Source organism: Notolepis coatsorum (assembly GCF_963971535.1).
Source record: "Notolepis coatsorum genome assembly, chromosome: 11".
Taxonomy (NCBI): Eukaryota; Metazoa; Chordata; class Actinopteri; order Aulopiformes; family Paralepididae; genus Notolepis; species Notolepis coatsorum.
Genome location: NC_140175.1, coordinates 125,039,176 through 125,058,302, shown reverse-complemented (window position 1 = coordinate 125,058,302; position 19,127 = coordinate 125,039,176). Strand labels below are relative to the sequence as shown.

The 19,127-nt window shown below is 49.9% G+C and overlaps 1 protein-coding gene across 1 annotated transcript in view; it reads left to right on the top strand.

Annotated features, from left to right (window-relative positions):
• LOC311237265 (fibrillin-2-like) overlaps positions 1 to 19,127 on the top strand; it is a gene marked incomplete at its 5' end in the record, with an annotated part of 361,408 nt that overhangs the window by 323,119 nt on the left and 19,162 nt on the right. Inside the window, 3 exon segments of the mRNA XM_084325071.1 lie at positions 2,484 to 2,600; positions 13,205 to 13,333; positions 18,096 to 18,215. Of these exon segments, the coding sequence (XP_084181197.1) occupies positions 2,484 to 2,600; positions 13,205 to 13,333; positions 18,096 to 18,215 (366 nt within the window).

Genomic DNA, 19,127 nt, shown 5'->3' with positions numbered 1-19,127 from the left:
GTGATGTACAGTCAGGGCCGCCTCAGGGGGTGTGCGAGCAGTGCGGTCGCACAGGGCCTCGCGGGAAGGGGGGCCTCGCAAAAAAAAAAAAAAAAAAAAAAAAAATTACATTTTTTTTTTTTTTTTTTTGCGAGGCCCCCCTTCCCGCGAGGCCCTTTTTCATCACAGACCTAAAATCTAGTTTTGCTTATATGCTTATATATTTCACATTAGACACGTTTGTAGAATGTGTCTGACTTGTTCCTGGGTCTGCAGATATACTCACTATTGGAGCTCAGCCTATGGGGTTCTGCAGCAGACATACTATTGGTTTCAACGAAGGGAGTGGTTTTACTTACATCATGTGTAGTACACTACGCCGGCGTGAGTCAGCTGCGTTTGACTATTATGCTTAGTTATGCCAGCCAAGACGAAGAAAGAGGTCGGTCATTATCAGTCGGTCGGTCACCAAGGAACGTTGACGAAAGGCGGGACAAATGGCCGGAGCCTTGTCATGATGCAGTCGGGATATAGCCATGATGATGATGTCGGCTAGTAGCTAGCTTAGCTAAAGGCTATCTAGCGTTAGCTAACCTAGAGACATGCAGCCAAGATGAAGAGGATGGTCGTTTGGCAGATGAACTTCGTCAACTCCACGCGGTTGTCTCCATCCTCTTGGACGTTTGGTGAGTTTTTAACCTATTCTATTAACTCTATTCTATTCCCGCCGTGGACATCGCTCTCTCTCTCTCTCTCTCTCTCTCTCTGGAGCTAAACTGGCCGACTAGCTATTGTAGTACTACTAGTAGCTAACGGTGTGTGCCTGGTGTCAGCACCTGGCTGTATGTAGCCGCATAGCTTGCTTCTGCGTTAGCTAATGGTTAGCGATAGCCTGGTTGAGCTAACTGTTAGCCAGTTAGCTGTTTAGCTTCGACGTTAACTGCCGGCTGCGCTCGGCTGGGAACGTTCGTTTGATGCTATCAGTTAGCCTTGAGTTAGCTGTTAGCTTGTGCTACGACCATTGACATTAGCCGTGAGAATAGCAGGGGGTTCTGGCACTCTGACTACGACATCATCTTTGACAGAAGATGTAGTCGGGCCTGCACCATGACAAGGCTCTGGCCATAGCTTATTTGTCCCGACAGCGAGAGGCCTTTCGTCAACGTGGAGACCTGTGTTGCGGCCTTTCGCCCTGCGTTCCTTGGTGCAGGTAAGATTAATGAAAATGTCATGACATTACCCCACTCTTCCTTCCTTCCCCTCCCGAATGTTTTGTTAATAACAATGTTTTTTTCCAGGCAAAACATATGCTACTTCACAACATTTGGAGATACGACATGTGCTGTGTGTGAATGTCTTGGTCGTTTGTGTAGCTTGGGTAGCGTTGGGCCGTTGGCCAAAGCTGTGTGTGGCCTGGTGTCACAGTACCTGGCTAGCCTATTTAGCTGATGTCGGCCATTGGCTCCTTGCTGCTTTGGTTTCTCTGGTATAGACCCTCTTCTCTTTGGATTTAAGTGTTGATCTTTGTCCTTTTGGATCTCTCATACATGCTCTCTCTCTAACACACACACACATGCTCTCTCTCTCTCTCTCTCTCTCTCTCTCTCTCTCTCATACATGCTCTCTCTCTAACACACATGCTCTCTCTCTCTCTCTCTCTTTCTAACACACACAGTCTGCCTATGGCGGCCTTTCTCGATGGCTAGGCTGTGCTCGCTGAGTCTGTACATAGTCAAGGATCTTCAGTCACAGTGCTCAGGTATTCTGCCACTGTGTACTCTCTGTTTAGGGCCAAATAGCATTTCAATTTCTTTCCAATGTGTCTCTCTCTCTCTCTCTCTCTCTCTCTCTCTCTCTCTCTCTCTCTCTCTCTCTCTCTCTCTCTCTCTCTTGGATTTAAGTGTTGATCTTTGTCCTTTTGGATCTCTCATACATGCTCTCTCTCTAACACACACACACATGACAAACACACATGTTCTCTCTCTCTCTCTCTCTTTCTATCTCTCTCTTTCTAACACACACAGTCTGCCTATGGCGGCCTTTCTCGATGGCTAGGCTGTGCTCGCTGAGTCTGTACATAGTCAAGGATCTTCAGTCACAGTGCTCAGGTATTCTGCCACTGTGTACTCTCTGTTTAGGGCCAAATAGCATTTCAATTTCTTTCCAATGTCTCTCTCTCTCTCTCTCTGTACACTGTATATTGACTGTAGAACGGGAGCTCTCTCTCGCTCTCTCTTTTGCTATATGTTGACTGTATCATGCCCCGCCTCGGGCAGCGCTATTATTTAAGAATATGTTGACTGTATGAAAAAAAAAAAAAAAAAATTAACCTTGGGGGGGGGGGGGGGGGGGGGGGGCCTCGCGTTAAATCTCGCACAGGGCCTCGCATTTCTCCCAGGCGGCCTGTGTACAGTAGTGTGTGATGTACAGTAGTGTGTGATGTACAGTAGTGTGTAATGTACAGTAGTGTGGTCTGAGTGTTTCCTCCGGCTCCTGTGTTCCAGACTTGGACGAGTGCCAGACCAAGAGGCACAACTGCCAGTTCCTGTGTGTGAACACGGTGGGCGGCTTCACCTGCAAGTGCCCCCCCGGCTTCACCCAGCACCACACCGCCTGCATAGGTAACCTTTCACCTCTAACCTCTAACCCCTAACCCTAACCCAGCACCACACCGTCTGCATAGGTAACCTCTAACATCTGACCTCTAACCCATAACCCTAACTCATCACCACACCGCCTGCATAGGTAACCTTTCACCTCTAACCCTAACCCAGCACCACACCGCCTGCATAGGTAACCTCTCACCTCTAACCTCTAACCTCTAACCCTAACCCAGCACCACACCGCCTGCATAGGTAACCTCTCAGACCCACTGAGTCATTTAAAGGGATAGTTCAGATTTCTGGAACCCTATTGATTGATTGATTGATTGATTGATTGATTGATTGATTGATTGATTGATTGATTGATTGATTGATTGATTGATTGAAAACTTTATTAACAGATTGCAGAATGGGTACAATACAGTACGGCTCAATACACACAATTGTTAAGGGGATGCAGACCAGAGAAAGACTTTCGTCTTGTTTCCATCAGGGTCCCCCATTTTCAATTCATCATAACATATATGACATACAGATAGACAGTACTGCTACATCTATACATTTATGACATACCAGATCTACAAATATACAGTACTGTTTATGAGTACAAAAAGGGTCTAAAAAAGACGGTATATACATTTGAGGGGGAAGAAACTGTACATTGGCGGAGGTTGGGTAGGTGGGGTGGGGGGGAACTGTACATTGGAGGTGGTTGGGTGGGTGGGGGGCTGGGGTTGGGTAGGCGGGGTGGGGGGGGGGTAACTGTACATTGGAGGGGGTTGGGTTTGGACATTTACAGGGGCCAGTTTCGAATTGCAGTCTCCCGTAGGTGCTCTTTGAGAGTGGTTTTGAAAGTGGGTAGTGATTCACTACAGTATGTCCTACTTATCGTCAGTGATGGGCAGTAGCTTGCTACAAGTAGCGAAGCTACATAGCTTAACTACAATTCTCAGTAGCGTGCTGGTAGCTCGCTACTTTTTAACCAGGGTAGCGGTCTCTGTAGCGGAGCTGTTTATAGAACGAAGTAGTAACGTAGCGACGAGAAACGTTACACGCTACTTTCGCAGTCTAGACAGGAAGATCTGCGAGGAGAAAAAAAAACTCCCCGTAAAAAACCCACTATGATTGGTTGGTTTGTTTAGATATGAGTGACGACTCACGATTGGGTATGGTAGGCCAAAATATTACGGGTAGGCCAATCAGAGGCAGGATAGGGCGGGACTCCAGGCCGCAAACCAGGAAGTGAAAATCTAAACGCAGACCACTGAATGAGAATGAATGGATGAATTTACAATAACAGCGCGAAATAATGGCAGAGGGATTTGATGTTTCCACTGATGGCATTGATGAAGATGATGTCAACAACAATAACAACACTGCATCTCCATGGCCCTACCTGGACACGTTTATGAGTTTGACTGAAATAACGCCTAAAACATATGTGTTTAGGTGTTTATTGTGTCAACCAAAAACGAAGCTGCTCTCGACGTCCCACACGTCCAATACTAACTTGAGAACACATATTCAGGTGAGCTGATGAAAACCCTTACTGTCTTTACATAAACATTGTCAACTGTTCCCAAACAGCACACAAGTCAGTGCACTTTTTATCAACAGCTTTAACTAACAGTCTGTCTGAGATAGGCTAGCTGCTATGAACAATATTATTGATTGATTGATTGAAAAGTGTATTAACAGATTGCAGAATGGGTACAGTACAGTACAGCTCAATACATACAATTGTTAAGGGGATGCAGACCAGAGAAAGACTTTCGTCTTGTTTACATCAGGGTCCCCCATTTTCAATTCATCATAACATATATGACACACACGACATACAGATAGACAGTACTGCTACATCTATACATTTATGACATATCAGATTTGCAAATACAGTACTGTTTGTGATACAAAAAGTGTCCAGAAAAAGAGTGTATATACATTTGACGTAGAAACTGTACATTGGAGGAGGTTGGGTTGGTGGGGTTGGTGGGTGGGGGCTGTACATTGGGGGGGGGGGGGGGGGGGGTTGGGGTAGGGGGACACTGTACACTGTACATTGGGGGGTGGAGAAAAGAAAAAAATAGGGAAAAGATCGTCCTAGACCAGTGGTTCTCAACCTGTGGCCATGGAATGTTTTGTGAGTTACATATCTAGCAGCCAAGGATAGTATTGTTTGTCTAGCAGTGTCAAGCTTGAGTGTTATACTTGAGTACATACTGTAGTAGTATAGTTCCAATGCCGATTACCCCATGCTGCTTATTTCCGTACTTAAGAATGTATAAATGTTACATAGGATTTAGTTAATGTCTATTTTGTAGACAAATGTTTCTTGCACTTTTTCTTTGGCCAGGTTATTGTCATTTTGTTACTGTGGTTTGAGTTGAAACAGTAGTTTATCCTGTGCTGAAAAGTCTCCATTCCAATAGAGGGAGTATATATTTGTGTTTATTTTATTATTGTTTCACTGCCTTTTATTTATTACGTTTCCACAGTTATTTCCTCATGTTAAAAGGATGACACAAAAAGCCAGACCGAGGGCTTGTTTCAGTTTTATAATAAACAATCAAACTGAGCTATTTTTTGCCTGCCTATTTGTTTGGTGTAAACTTGATCACAAAGTAAAAAAAAAAAAAAAAAAGTAGTGCCGATGTAGCTAGCTATTTTAGCCATGTTCTTGTAGTGTAGCTTGCTACATTTCTCTGGGGATAGCTTCCATTGTAGTTTAGCTATATTTAATCGAGAGTAACTTGTAGTGTAGCTTGCTACATTTTCCAAGTAGCTTGCCCATCACTGCTTATCGTAGAGTGTTGTTGTCGATTTGGTAGAATCCTCTCTCAGCACAATATCTCATACAGATAGGAGCTTGACAGCGTTGTCTTTGCATTGGTTTGTGGCTAGCTAGCTGATGCTAGTGTGAGGAACAGCATGGTTAGTAGCTAGCTAGCTGATGCTAGTGTGAGGAACAGCATGGTTAGTAGCTAGCTAGCTGATGCTAGTGTGAGGAACAGCATGGTTAGTAGCTAGCTAGCTGATGCTAGTGTGAGGAACAGCATGGTTAGTAGCTAGCTAGCTGATGCTAGTGTGAGGAACAGCATGGTTAGTAGCTAGCTAGCTGATGCTAGTGTGAGGAACAGCATGGTTAGTAGCTAGCTAGCTGATGCTAGTGTGAGGAACAGCATGGTTAGTAGCTAGCTAGCTGATGCTAGTGTGAGGAACAGCATGGTTAGTAGCTAGCTAGCTGATGCTAGTGTGAGGAACAGCGTGGTTAATGGCTAGCTAGCTGATGCTAGTGTGAGGAACAGCATGGTTAGTAGCTAGCTAGCTGATGCTAGTGTGAGGAACAGCATGGTTAGTGGCTAGCTAGCTGATGCTAGTGTGAGGAACAGCATGGTTAGTAGCTAGCTAGCCGATGCTAGTGTGAGGAACAGCGTGGTTAGTAGCTAGCTAGCTGATGCTAGTGTGAGGAACAGCATGGTTAGTAGCTAGCTAGCTGATGCTAGTGTGAGGAACAGCATGGTTAGTAGCTAGCTAGCTGGTGCTAGTGTGAGGAACAGCATGGTTAGTGGCTAGCTAGCTGGTGCTAGTGTGAGGAACAGCGTGGTTAGTAGCTAGCTAGCTGATGCTAGTGTGAGGAACAGCATGGTTAGTAGCTAGCTAGCTGATGCTAGTGTGAGGAACAGTGTGGTTAGTAGCTAGCTAGCTGATGCTAGTGTGAGGAACAGCGTGGTTAGTAGCTAGCTAGCTGGTGCTAGTGTGAGGAACAGCGTGGTTAGTAGCTAGCTAGCTGATGCTAGTGTGAGGAACAGCGTGGTTAGTAGCTAGCTAGCTGATGCTAGTGTGAGGAACAGCATGGTTAGTAGCTAGCTAGCTGATGCTAGTGTGAGGAACAGCATGGTTAGTAGCTAGCTAGCTGATGCTAGTGTGAGGAACAGCGTGGTTAGTAGCTAGCTAGCTGATGCTAGTGTGAGGAACAGCATGGTTAGTAGCTAGCTAGCTGATGCTAGTGTGAGGAACAGCATGGTTAGTAGCTAGCTAGCTGATGCTAGTGTGAGGAACAGCATGGTTAGTAGCTAGCTAGCTGATGCTAGTGTGAGGAACAGCATGGTTAGTAGCTAACTAGCTGATGCTAGTGTGAGTAACAGCATGGTTAGTAGCTAGCTAGCCGGTGCTAGTGTGAGGAACAGCGTGGTTAGTAGCTAGCTAGCTGATGCTAGTGTGAGGAACAGCATGGTTAGTAGCTAGCTAGCTGATGCTAGTGTGAGTAACAGCATGGTTAGTAGCTAGCTAGCTGATGCTAGTGTGAGGAACAGTGTGGTTAGTGGCTAGCTAGCCGGTGCTAGTGTGAGGAACAGCATGGTTAGTAGCTAGCTAGCTGATGCTAGTGTGAGGAACAGCATGGTTAGTAGCTAGCTAGCTGATGCTAGTGTGAGGAACAGCGTGGTTAGTAGCTAGCTAGCTGATGCTAGTGTGAGGAACAGCATGGTTAGTGGCTAGCTAGCTGATGCTAGTGTGAGGAACAGCATGGTTAGTAGCTAGCTAGCTGATGCTAGTGTGAGGAACAGCATGGTTAGTAGCTAGCTAGCTGATGCTAGTGTGAGGAACAGCATGGTTAGTGGCTAGCTAGCCAGTGCTAGTGTGAGGAACAGCATGGCTAGTGGCTAGCTAGCTGATGCTAGTGTGAGGAACAGCATGGTTTGTGTTGAGAGAGAACTCTGCCGATCGACATCATTGGTGAGTAGGAAATTATGTCTAGGGTTCCAAAAATCACAACTATCCCTTTAAACTGTTACTCTATTATACATGTAGGTTGTCTGTATTTAAAATGTGAATACACTGTAGTGTAGGTAAGCTGTCCAATATTTTCTTTGTGTTTCAATTATTGATGAATAAACTTTATAGGTCAACTTTATCATTTCTACTGTAAGGTACGTTTTCCAGTATTTATCTATGTAAGGTGTTCAAACTCACTCAATACATTACTTGTTACTTTGCTCAAAAGTAAAGAAATATTGGGGGGGCAGGTGGCGCACGGAGATTACGTTCGTCACCAACACCGGGAGACACTAGGATTCACCTGTTCGAATCCAGCTCCCGGCGTTGCTATCAGCTTGGCTGGCCTCTCACACTGATACAATTGGCTGTATCAGGGGGTGGGAAAGCTGAAGGGTGGGTCCTGGGCGTTGTGGACAGCGACCCCTACAGTTCGGTCGGGGCGCCTGCTCAGCGAGGGTTGGAACTGAGGAGAGATAGTGTGGCCTCCCACACGCTACACTCTCCCCGGTGAGAACCTGCGCGGCCAGGTTGGCCTGCCCCAGGCTGCACATGCGTCGGAGGAAAGCATGTGACAGTCTCCGGTCTCCCGGACCAACAGTAGGAGAAAGTACGCAACAACCAGGAAGGGTGGGATGGGAGAAAAATCGGGAAAAAGGAGGGGAAGAAAGATAAAAAAAAAAAAAAAAAAAAAAAGTAAAGAAATACATTACTTGTTACTTTGCTCAAAAGTAAAGAAATACATTACTTGTTACTTTGCTAAAAAGTTAAGAAATACTTTCCTTGTGACTCCTGTAAAGCTGTACCTTGTTAACATCACACTCTATATATACAGTATATACTATAATATATACTACATCACACTATATATACAGCAGTGGTTCTCAAACGTTTTACACCAAGTACCACCTGAGAACGTAGCTGGCTCTCCAAGTACCACCATATGACCGACGTTAAAATACAGTCTATTCAGCTATGCACAGTTCACGCAGGGGGCAAATGTATTCCTAATACCATTATTTATTGTTAACTTTTGTCAGACACAGCCACAATGTACAAAGGGGTAGCACTAGAACTAGCAAACTCTTCCACACAACTCATACAATGCAAGGGGCATTGAGAACATAATAACTAACATTCTCACATAGCAAGTGAGAAAATGAAGAACAACTGTATTTCAGCAAATGTACTTAATTCTCTCTCTCTCTCTCTCTCTCTCTCACACTCACACACACACACACAGCATGTTGTTGTCCATTGACAACTCACATAAGCAGGGCCGGGATAATAATTCAGGCTGGGAAATATAGTGTGAAATATAGCCCCAGTCAGGCCACTTTCTAAGTGAGGGTCCCCCACCAGGAATTATTTTGTTACAAAGACTTAATTTCCTGCATTCTGGTCCAGGAATTCCTTAATTTTTACCCTTTCATTTCCAGTGTTTGTGATGGGCATCACAAATTATTATTATATAAAAAAAAAAAAAACACATATTCAATACATTTTCGAATTGTAACCCTTTAAATGCCAGGTTGTGTGATGCAGTGATGGGCAAGCTACTTGGAAAATGTAGCAAGCTACACTACAAGTTACTCTCGATTAAATATAGCTAAACTACAATGGAAGCTATCCCCAGAGAAATGTAGCAAGCTACACTACAAGAACATGGCTAAAATAGCTAGCTACATCGGCACTACTTTTTTTTTTTTTTTTTTACTTTGTGATCAAGTTTACACCCAACAAACAGGCAGGCAAAAAAATAGCTCAGTTTGATTGTTTATTATAAAACTGAAACAAGCCCTCGGTCTGGCTTTTTGTGTCATCCTTTTAACATGAGGAAAGAACTGTGGAAACGTAATAAATAAAAGGCAGTGAAACAATAATAAAATAAACACAAATATATACTCCCTCTATTGGAATGGAGACTTTTCAGCACAGGATAAACTACTGTTTCAACTCAAACCACAGTAACAAAATGACAATAACCTGGCCAAAGAAAAAGTGCAAGAAACATTTGTCTACAAAATAGACATTAACGAAATCCTATGTAACATTTATACATTCTTAAGTACGGAAATAAGCAGCATGGGGTAATCGGCATTGGAACTATACTACTACAGTATGTACTCAGAGTATAACACTCAAGCTTGACACTGCTAGACAAACAATACTATCCTTGGCTGCTAGATATGTAACTCACAAAACATTCCATGGCCACAGGTTGAGAACCACTGGTCTAGGACGATCTTTTCCCTATTTTTTTCTTTTCTCCACCCCCCAATGTACAGTGTACAGTGTCCCCCTACCCCAACCCCCCCCCCCCCCCCAATGTACAGCCCCCACCCACCAACCCCACCAACCCAACCTCCTCCAATGTACAGTTTCTACGTCAAATGTATATACACTCTTTTTCTGGACACTTTTTGTATCACAAACAGTACTGTATTTGCAAATCTGATATGTCATAAATGTATAGATGTAGCAGTACTGTCTATCTGTATGTCGTGTGTGTCATATATGTTATGATGAATTGAAAATGGGGGACCCTGATGTAAACAAGACGAAAGTCTTTCTCTGGTCTGCATCCCCTTAACAATTGTATGTATTGAGCTGTACTGTACTGTACCCATTCTGCAATCTGTTAATACACTTTTCAATCAATCAATCAATAATATTGTTCATAGCAGCTAGCCTATCTCAGACAGACTGTTAGTTAAAGCTGTTGATAAAAAGTGCACTGACTTGTGTGCTGTTTGGGAACAGTTGACAATGTTTATGTAAAGACAGTAAGGGTTTTCATCAGCTCACCTGAATATGTGTTCTCAAGTTAGTATTGGACGTGTGGGACGTCGAGAGCAGCTTAGTTTTTGGTTGACACAATAAACACCTAAACACATATGTTTTAGGCGTTTTTTCAGTCAAACTCATAAACGTGTCCAGGTAGGGCCATGGAGATGCAGTGTTGTTATTGTTGTTGACATCATCTTCATCAATGCCATCAGTGGAAACATCAAATCCCTCTGCCATTATTTCGCGCTGTTATTGTAAATTCATCCATTCATTCTCATTCAGTGGTCTGCGTTTAGATTTTTACTTCCTGGTTTGCGGCCTGGAGTCCCGCCCTATCCTGCCTCTGATTGGCCTACCCGTAATATTTTGGCCTACCATACCCAATCGTGAGTCGTCACTCATATCTAAACAAACCAACCAATCATAGTGGGTTTTTTACGGGGAGTTTTTTTTTCTCCTCGCAGATCTTCCTGTCTAGACTGCGAAAGTAGCGTGTAACGTTTCTCGTCGCTACGTTACTACTTCGTTCTATAAACAGCTCCGCTACAGAGACCGCTACCCTGGTTAAAAAGTAGCGAGCTACCAGCACGCTACTGAGAATTGTAGTTAAGCTATGTAGCTTCGCTACTTGTAGCAAGCTACTGCCCATCACTGGTGTGATGGCATCACAAATTATTGTTAAAATAAACACACAAAAAGTTAAATATTTTCAATATATCAAATGCAAAGTAGATGTTTCTGGGGGAGATTATTACAGGCTAGGCATGTGTCAATGATTAGCAACAACACAGATTTTGATGGATTTTTTGTAATGTCAGATTTAGCAACAACTCTTTTCAGAAAAGTGGGAGTATTTCATTTTGTATCTGACATTACAAAAAATCTAAAAATAAAAATGGTTATGATCAGGGCTGAAGTGCAATAAAATATTCATGACTGTTTAGACTGCATTACTCTCTGTCACAGTGATCTCCTGGTTGTTCCCCACTTAGGTTATCTAACTATCGCGCCGCCGCAACTAGAAACACTGGCCTGGCCTGCTTCTAAGTTCAGTGGCCTGACTGCAAAAAAAATAAATAAAAAAAAGTTATAATTTTTATAATTTTTTATAAAAAAAAATTCAAGTACCACCAGCAGTACCACCAAGTACCACCAGTGGTACGCGTACCACAGTTTGAGAACCACTGCTATAATATATACTACATCACACTATATATACAGTATATACTATAATATATACTACATCACACTATATATACAGGATATACTATAATATATACTACATCACTCTATATACAGTACAGTATATACTATAATATATACTACATCACACTCTATATATACAGTATATACTATAATATATACTACATCACACTATATATACAGTATATACTATAATATATACTACATCACACTATATATACAGGATATACTATAATATATACTACATCACTCTATATACAGTACAGTATATACTATAATATATACTACATCACACTCTATATATACAGTATATACTATAATATATACTACATCACACTATATATACAGTATATACTATAATATATACTACATCACACTATACAGTATATACTATAATATATACTACATCACACTCTATATATACAGTATATACTATAATATATACTACATCACACTCTATATATACAGTATATACTATAATATATACCCCCACCTCACATACGAAACTCACATCAAACACCTCTGCAAGACCTCTTTCTTTCACCTCCGAAACATCACTAAACTCCGCCCCTCACTCACCCTGGCAGATTCAGAGAAACTCGTCCACGCTTTTGTTTCCTCCAGGCTGGACTATTGCAATGCACTCCTCATCGGGATCCCTAGTAAAAGCATTAAAAAACTGCAAACCATCCAGAATGTCGCTGCTAGGATCCTGATGAGGGTGCGCAAATATGATCACATCACCCTCACCCTCCGATCCCTTCACTGGCTCCCCGTGGAACACAGGATTGAGTACAAGGTGTCCCTCCTCACTCACCAGTGCGTACACGGTGGTGCCCCTGCCTACCTCAAGGAACTCCTCACCCCCCAGTCCTCCTCACGTTCCCTCCGCTCCGGCACAGCCTACCTCCTCAAAGCCCCCAGGACTAAGCTGCACACCATGGGCGATCGCGCCTTCTGCTCTGCCGCACCCAGACTTTGGAATGCTCTCCCCATCCACCTGAGAGCACCACAATCTGTCGAGGTTTTTAAAAGGGGCCTAAAAACATTTCTTTTTAACAAGGCTTTTGCCTGAATTTTCTTTTACTTTTATTTTTACTTCTATTCATTTTATTATTATTTTTATTTTATTTTATTTTACTCTTATGTTCTTCCATTTCACGGGTTGTTAGTCTTTTTAATTGTTTTTATTCATTTTAAATTGTTTTATTCATTTAACTTTTTGTCTATATCTCCTCTGAGATTCTCACGAATATAAAGTGCGGTACAAATTGAATCCATTATTATTATTATTATTATTATTATTATTATTATTATTATTATTATTATTATTATTATTATTATTATTATTATTATTATTATTATTATTATTATCACACTATATATACAGTACAGTATATAGTATAATATATACTACATCACTCTATATACAGTATATACTATAATATATACTACATCACACTATATATACAGTATATACTATAATATATACTAGTGTGTGTTACACACCCAGAAATTACAACACTCATCTTTCTTCAAAAACGGTGTTTGTGCAGCAACATCTAGTCTGCTGTAGCAGAGCCCAAAGTCATCTAGTCTGCTGTAGCAGAGCCCAAAGTCATCTAGTCTGCTGTAGCAGAGCCCAAAGTCATCTAGTCTGCTGTAGCAGAGCCCAAAGTCATCTAGTCTGCTGTAGCAGAGCCCAAAGCCTTCCTTTCCATCCTTGAAAGTGAATACTTGTGTGTAATGTGATCTCTCTCTCTCTCTCCCTTTCTCCCTATCTCTCTCTCTCTCTCTCTCTCTCTCTCTCTCTCTCTCTCTCTCTCTCTCTCTCTCTCTCTCTCTCTCTCTCTCAGATAATAATGAGTGTGTGTCTGAGCCCTCTCTGTGTGGGGGTAAGGGTATCTGTCAGAACAGCCCTGGCAGCTTCAGCTGTGACTGTCAGCGAGGCTACTCCCTGGATAACTCTGGACTCCACTGTGAAGGTACAGCCCCCCCCCCCCCCACACATCCAGACACCCAGCCCCCCCCCCCCCCACATCCAGACACCCAGCCCCCCCCCCCCCACATCCAGACACCAATCCCCCCCCACATCCAGACACCCAGCCCCCCCCCCCCCACATCCAGACACCAATCCCCCCCCACATCCAGACACCCAGCCCCCCCCCCACACATCCAGACACCCAGCCCCCCCCCCCCACATCCAGACACCCAGCCCCCCCCCACATCCAGACACCCAGCCCCCCCCCCCACATCCAGACACCCAACCCCCCCACATCCAGACACCCAGCCCCCCCCCCCACATCCAGACACCCAGCCCCCCCCCCCACATCCAGACACCCAGCCCCCCCCCCCCACATCCAGACACCCAGCCCCCCCCCACATCCAGACACCCAACCCACCCCCCCCACATCCAGACACCCAGCCCCCCCCCCACATCCAGACACCCAGCCCCCCCCCCACATCCAGACACCCAGCCCCCCCCCCCCACATCCAGACACCCAGCCCCCCCCACATCCAGACACCCAGCCCCCCCCCCACATCCAGACACCCAACCCACCCCCCCCACATCCAGACACCCAGCCCCCCCCCACATCCAGACACCCAGCCCCCCCCACATCCAGACACCCAGCACCCCCCCCACATCCAGACACCCAGCCCCCCCACATCCAGACACCCAGCCCCCCCCCCCACATCCAGACACCCAGCCCCCCCACATCCAGACACCCAGCCCCCCCACATCCAGACACCCAGCCCCCCCACATCCAGACACCCAGCCCCCCCCCCACATCCAGACACCCAGCCCCCCCCCACATCCAGACACCCAGCCCCCCCCCCCACATCCAGACACCCAGCCCCCCCCCCCACATCCAGACACCCAGCCCCCCCCCCACATCCAGACACCCAGCCCCCCCCCACATCCAGAAACCCAGCCCCCCCACATCCAGACACCCAGCCCCCCCCCCACATCCAGACACCCAGCCCCCCCCCCACATCCAGACACCCAGCCCCCCCCCCCCCACATCCAGACACCCAGCCCCCCCCCCCCCCACATCCAGACACCCAGCCCCCCCCCCCACATCCAGACACCCAGCCCCCCCCCACATCCAGAAACCCAGCCCCCCCACATCCAGACACCCAGCCCCCCCCCACATCCAGACACCCAGCCACCCCCCCCACATCCAGACACCCAGCCCCCCCCCCCCCCCCACATCCAGACACCCAGCCCCCCCCCCCCACATCCAGACACCCAGCCCCCCCCCACATCCAGACACCCAGCCCCCCCCCCACATCCAGACACCCAGCCCCCCCCCCCCCCACATCCAGACACCCAGCCCCCCCCCACATCCAGACACCCAGCCCCCCCCCCACATCCAGACACCCCCCCCCCCCCCCCCCCACATCCAGAAACCCAGCCCCCCCCACATCCAGACACCCAGCCCCCCCCCCCACATCCAGACACCCAGCCCCCCCCACATCCAGACACCCAGCCCCCCCCCCACATCCAGACACCCAGCCCCCCCCCCACATCCAGACACCCAGCCCCCCCCCCACATCCAGACACCCAGCCCCCCCCACATCCAGACACCCATCCCCCCCCCCCCCCACATCCAGAAACCCAGCCCCCCCCACATCCAGACACCCAGCCCCCCCCCACATCCAGACACCCAGCCCCCCCCACATCCAGACACCCAGCCCCCCCCCCACATCCAGACACCCAGCCCCCCCCCCCACATCCAGACACCCAGCCCCCCCCCCACATCCAGACACCCAGCCCCCCCCCCCCACATCCAGACACCCAGCCCCCCCCCCACATCCAGACACCCAGCCCCCCCACATCCAGACACCCAGCCCCCCCACATCCAGACACCCAGCCCCCCCACATCCAGACACCCAGCCCCCCCCCACATCCAGAAACCCAGCCCCCCACATCCAGACACCCAGCCCCCCCCCACATCCAGAAACCCAGCCCCCGCACATCCAGACACCCAGCCCCCCCCCCACATCCAGAAACCCAGCCCCCCCACATCCAGACACCCAGCCCCCCCCCCACATCCAGACACCCAGCCCCCCCCCCACATCCAGACACCCAGCCCCCCCCCCCCACATCCAGACAACCCAGCCCCCCCCCCCACATCCAGACACCCAGCCCCCCCCCCCACATCCAGACACCCAGCCCCCCCCCCCACATCCAGACACCCAGCCCCCCCCCACATCCAGACACCCAGCCCCCCACATCCAGACACCCAGCCCCCCCCACATCCAGACACCCAGCCACCCCCCCCCACATCCAGACACCCAGCCCCCCCCACATCCAGACACCCAGCCCCCCCCCACATCCAGACACCCAGCCCCCCCCCCCACATCCAGACACCCAGCCCCCCCCCCCACATCCAGACACCCAGCCCCCCCCCCCCACATCCAGACACCCAGCCCCCCCCCCCACATCCAGACACCCAGCCCCCCCCCACATCCAGACACCCAGCCCCCCCCCCCCCACATCCAGACACCCAGCCCCCCCCCCCCCACATCCAGACTCCCAGCCCCCCCCCCACATCCAGACACCCAGCCCCCCCCCCACATCCAGACACCCAGCCCCCCCACATCCAGACACCCAGCCCCCCCCCCCCCACATCCAGACACCCAGCCCCCCCCCCCACATCCAGACACCCAGCCCCCCCCCCACATCCAGACACCCGGCCCTCCCCCCCCACATCCAGACACCCAGCCCCCCCCCACATCCAGACACCCAGCCCCCCCACATCCAGACTCCCAGCCCCCCCCCCACATCCAGACACCCAGCCCCCCCCCACATCCAGACACCCAGCCCCCCCACATCCAGACACCCAGCCCCCCCCCCCCCACATCCAGACACCCAACCCCCCCCCCCCCACATCCAGACACCCAGCCCCCCCCCCACATCCAGACACCCAGCCCCCCCCCCCCACATCCAGACACCCAGCCCCCCCCCCCACATCCAGACACCCAGCCCCCCCCACATCCAGACACCCAGCCCCCCCCCACATCCAGACACCCAGCCCCCCCCCCACATCCAGACACCCAGCCCCCCCCACATCCAGACACCCAGCCCCCCCACATCCAGACACCCAGCCCCCCCCACATCCAGACACCCAGCCCCCCCCCACATCCAGACACCCAGCCCCCCCCCACATCCAGACACCCAGCCCCCCCCCACATCCAGACACCCAGCCCCCCCCCCCCCACATCCAGACACCCAACCCCCCCCCCCCCACATCCAGACACCCAGCCCCCCCACATACAGACACCCAGCCCCGGCACCCACATCCAGACACCCAACCCCCCCCCCCCCCACATCCAGACACCCAGCCCCCCCCACATCCAGACACCCAGCCCCCCCACATCCAGACACCCAGCCCCCCCCCACATCCAGACACCCAGCCCCCCCCACATCCAGACACCCAGCCCCCCCCACATCCAGACACCCAGCCCCCCCCACATCCAGACACCCAGCCCCCCCCCACATCCAGACACCCACCCCCCCCACATCCAGACACCCAGCCCCCCCCCCACATCCAGACACCCAGCCCCCCCCCACATCCAGACACCCATCCCCCCCACATCCAGACACCCAGCCCCCCCCCCACATCCAGACACCCAGCCCCCCCACATCCAGACACCCAGCCCCCCCCCACATCCAGACACCCAGCCCCCCCCCACATCCAGACACCCAGCCCCCCCCCCCCACATCCAGACACCCAGCCCCCCCCCGCATCCAGCCCCCCAGCCCCCCCCCCACATCCAGACACCCAGCCCCCCCCCCACATCCAGACACCCAGCCCCCCCCCCACATCCAGACACCCAGCCCCCCCACATCCAGACACCCAGCCCCCCCCCCACATCCAGACACCCAGCCCCCCCCCACATCCAGACACCCAGCCCCCCCCCCACATCCAGACACCCAAACCCCCCCCCCCCCCACATCCAGACACCCAACCCCCCCCCCCCCCACATCCAGACACCCAGCCCCCCCACATCCAGACACCTAACCTCATGTAAGTGGGTCCAACACACAGTACCTCATGTAGTGGGTCCAACACACAGTACCTCATGTAGTGGGTCCAACACACAGTACCTCATGTAGTGGGTCCAACACACAGTACCTCATGTAGTGGGTCCAACACACAGTACCTCATGTAGTGGGTCCAACACACAGTACCTCATGTAGTGGGTCCAACACACAGTACCTCATGTAGTGGGTCCAACACACAGTACCTCATGTAGTGGGTCCAACACACAGTACCTCATGTAGTGGGTCCAACACACAGTACCTCATGTAGTGGGTCCAACACACAGTACCTCATGTAGTGGGTCCAACACACAGTACCTCATGTAGTGGGTCCAACACACAGTACCTCATGTAGTGGGTCCAACACACAGTACCTCATGTAGTGGGTCCAACACACAGTACCTCATGTAGTGGGTCCAACACACAGTACCTCATGTAGTGGGTCCAACACACAGTACCTCATGTAGTGGGTCCAACACACAGTACCTCATGTAGTGGGTCCAACACACAGTACCTCATGTAGTGGGTCCAACACACAGTACCTCATGTAGTGGGTCCAACACACAGCACCTCATGTAGTGGGTCCAACACACAGTACCTCATGTAGTGGGTCCAACACACAGTACCTCATGTAGTGGGTCCAACACACAGTGGAGGATGAGGATGATCTTAGCGCTCTCCTCCGTATCTCTTCCTAGATGTGAACGAGTGCGACGGCAGCCACAGGTGCCAACATGGCTGCCAGAACATGCTGGGAGGGTACCGCTGCAGCTGTCCTCAGGGCTACACCCAGCACTACCAGTGGAACCAGTGTGTGGGTGAGTACTGCCATGAGAACCTCCTCCTCCTCCTCCTCCTCACTAACAGGGCTACACCCAGCACTACCAGTGGAACCATGAGAACCTCCTCCTCCTCCTCCTCCTCACTAACAGGGCTACACCCAGCACTACCAGTGGAACCATGAGAACCTCCTCCTCCTCCTCCTCCTCACTAACAGGGCTACACCCAGCACTACCAGTGGAACCATGAGAACCTCCTCCTCCTCCTCCTCCTCACTAACAGGGCTACACCCAGCACTACCAGTGGAACCATGAGAACCTCCTCCTCCTCCTCCTCCTCACTAACAGGGCTACACCCAGCACTACCAGTGGAACCATGAGAACCTCCTCCTCCTCCTCCTCCTCACTAACAGGGCTACACCCAGCACTACCAGTGGAACCATGAGAACCTCCTCCTCCTCCTCCTCCTCACTAACAGGGCTACACCCAGCACTACCAGTGGAACCATGAGAACCTCCTCCTCCTCCTCCTCCTCACTAACAGGGCTACACCCAGCACTACCAGTGGAACCATGAGAACCTCCTCCTCCTCCTCCTCCTCCTCCTCACTAACAGGGCTACACCCAGCACTACCAGTGGAACCATGAGAACCTCCTCCTCCTCCTCCTCCTCACTAACAGGGCTACACCCAGCACTACCAGTGGAACCATGAGAACCTCCTCCTCCTCCTCCTCCTCCTCCTCACTAACAGGGCTACACCCAGCACTACCAGTGGAACCATGAGAACCTCCTCCTCCTCCTCCTCCTCACTAACAGGGCTACACCCAGCACTACCAGTGGAACCATGAGAACCTCCTCCTCCTCACTAACAGGGCTACACCCAGCACTACCAGTGGAACCATGAGAACCTCCTCCTCCTCCTCACTAACATCAAGCCAAGTGAGCACACATC